The sequence below is a fragment of the Morone saxatilis genome, unplaced genomic scaffold (assembly GCF_004916995.1).
Source record: "Morone saxatilis isolate NCDOM2014 unplaced genomic scaffold, NCSU_SB_2.0 Contig8, whole genome shotgun sequence".
Lineage (NCBI taxonomy): Eukaryota > Metazoa > Chordata > Actinopteri > Moronidae > Morone > Morone saxatilis.
Genome location: NW_023340257.1, coordinates 22,967,803 through 22,969,776, shown reverse-complemented (window position 1 = coordinate 22,969,776; position 1,974 = coordinate 22,967,803). Strand labels below are relative to the sequence as shown.

Below are 1,974 nucleotides of genomic sequence, written 5' to 3'. Positions count from 1 at the left end.
TGTCTCTCTCTCTCTCTCTCTCTCTCTCTCTCTCTCTCTGTGTCTCTCTCTCTCTGTGTCTCTCTCTGTGTCTCTCTCTCTGTGTCTCTCTCTCTCTCTCTCCCCTCTTCTCTTAGGTGTGCGAGCAAAAAGCAACCAGTGCTCAGTTCACCGCCTGCCACAGAGCCTAACATGGACAGCACTGCTCCTGGTTCTACTGGTGCCTTCAGCTTCTTGGTGAGGCCACTGTGCCATCCTCATTTTCGTGAAGGGAGCCACCAGTCTTCTGCTCCCATATTCCCTCTGACTGCCTGCTCGCTTTGGCCTTACCCATCCCAAAGGGCCCGAGGCCTGCCAAAGGGGGTTTAGTCTGCCAGTTAACATGCGGCTCTTCAGAGGTCGTCCTTTTGAGTTCCCTGTTCCTTTTGAGGCTCTGGACATTTTGATTTGCACAGTTCTTTCCAACATCACAGTAGTGTTGTACTGTAGTGTACATTGTGTGGAAAGATTTGTTTAATCATTTACTTTAACATCATGTGTTCCTCTCATTGACTGGCATCTAACCACTTCCAGACGGCCCCTACAGCTCTGGGGCTCTACAGAGCGTGAACAATTCCTCGAAAGCTGCTGTGGTAGTAATACAGGGATCAGCCGGCCTGTTTCTTTTCATTACTTATCTGCATCAATTTACCCCTTGGCTGCCTAACAAGCAATGCAGCAGAAGCTCAGTAGAGATAAGTGCATTGTTTTCTTATTCACACATTGAGGAGAAAAAAGTTTTTTATGGAACCAAGAATCTTACTATTTCCAGACTTGCTTTTTGTACATTGTGTTACCTTTAGAGAAAAAAACACCGTGGTGTGTGTCAGCTATGTCAAACTCTCTGTTTTTGGTAGTGATTAAGCAATGCTTGGTGATACAGTTTGTTGACTGTTGGATGTATGGAAGTAGGAAACAGGTTCTTACCTGTAGTGCCCAAACACATCAATAGACAAAGACAACTCTGTACGGACTCTTGGTATCAGTACAAATAAATGTGATGTATATTTTTTAAATGCTTGTTGTTTGTAATTTCTACGTTTTAGGAAAAAAATACTTATGACAATGCACTTGGGCTACAAATAACAATTATTATCATTATTGATCAATCTGTTGATTATTTTATAATGCAGCAATTTATCATTTTGTCTACACAATGTTTCCCAAAGCCCAAGGTGACATCTTCAAATTGTTTGCTTTGTCTGGCCAACTGTCCAAAGATTTACAGTCAAATAAAACCCCAAAAAAACATCAGATTCACGTATTTGAGAGGGTGGAGATGGAAATGTTTGATATTTTTGGTCAATACATAGCAAACGATTAACATGAAAAACCTCAAATAAAACACAAAGTCACCATGACGCTTTCATTTTTATGTTGCATCTGTAATTGTGAAAATGTCGCTGGTCAGTCAGACAGTTCTGCACTTTGAGACACCTTTCCCAAGTGTTATATAAAGTCTGGGTTGATTGAATTCCACACACGTGGCATTAGAGGCCACAAAACTTTCTGTGATAAAAGAACCACTGCAGTGCCAAATAGGGCAGCATCAAGAGTATCTCTCCCTCCTCTCTGGCTCATCTCTTGCCTTGTCTGCAGTAAAAGCTTATCTCTCACTGGGCAGAAATCCAAATGAATTTGCCTCAAGTGTAATTAATGTTAGAATGGAGATCTGTAGTCCTAAAGCCTGCTTGCTTGAGCAGACCTTTTTGCTTGCTCTGCCTCTAGCTCCCTGGACTCTCCATTACAGAGTCAGAGTAACCTGGCTCACCCGCTCAGGTTCAGACAAGGGTACCAGCTCAACCACAAGAGATAGGACCACACAGCAAAACAGAGGACGAACACTGCTCCAAGCAGTGTCTATCCCGTGGATACTCCTCTTCTTTCAGACCTCTCTGTTTTGGTTACATTCAGAGGGGGAGGATGAAGAGGTTGGTCTCCTCTTTCTAACTTGTG

General features: G+C 43.0%; 1 protein-coding gene across 1 annotated transcript in view; it reads left to right on the top strand.

Annotated features, from left to right (window-relative positions):
- The window catches only part of cntn5 (contactin 5), a 53,761-nt gene extending 52,686 nt beyond the window's left edge, over positions 1-1,075 (top strand). Inside the window, exon 22 of the mRNA XM_035680760.1 lies at positions 117-1,075. Coding sequence (XP_035536653.1) covers positions 117-220 — 104 coding nt within the window. The 3' untranslated portion in view covers positions 221-1,075. The remainder of the gene's footprint in view (positions 1-116) is intronic.
- Positions 1,076-1,974: the final 899 nt, after the last annotated feature.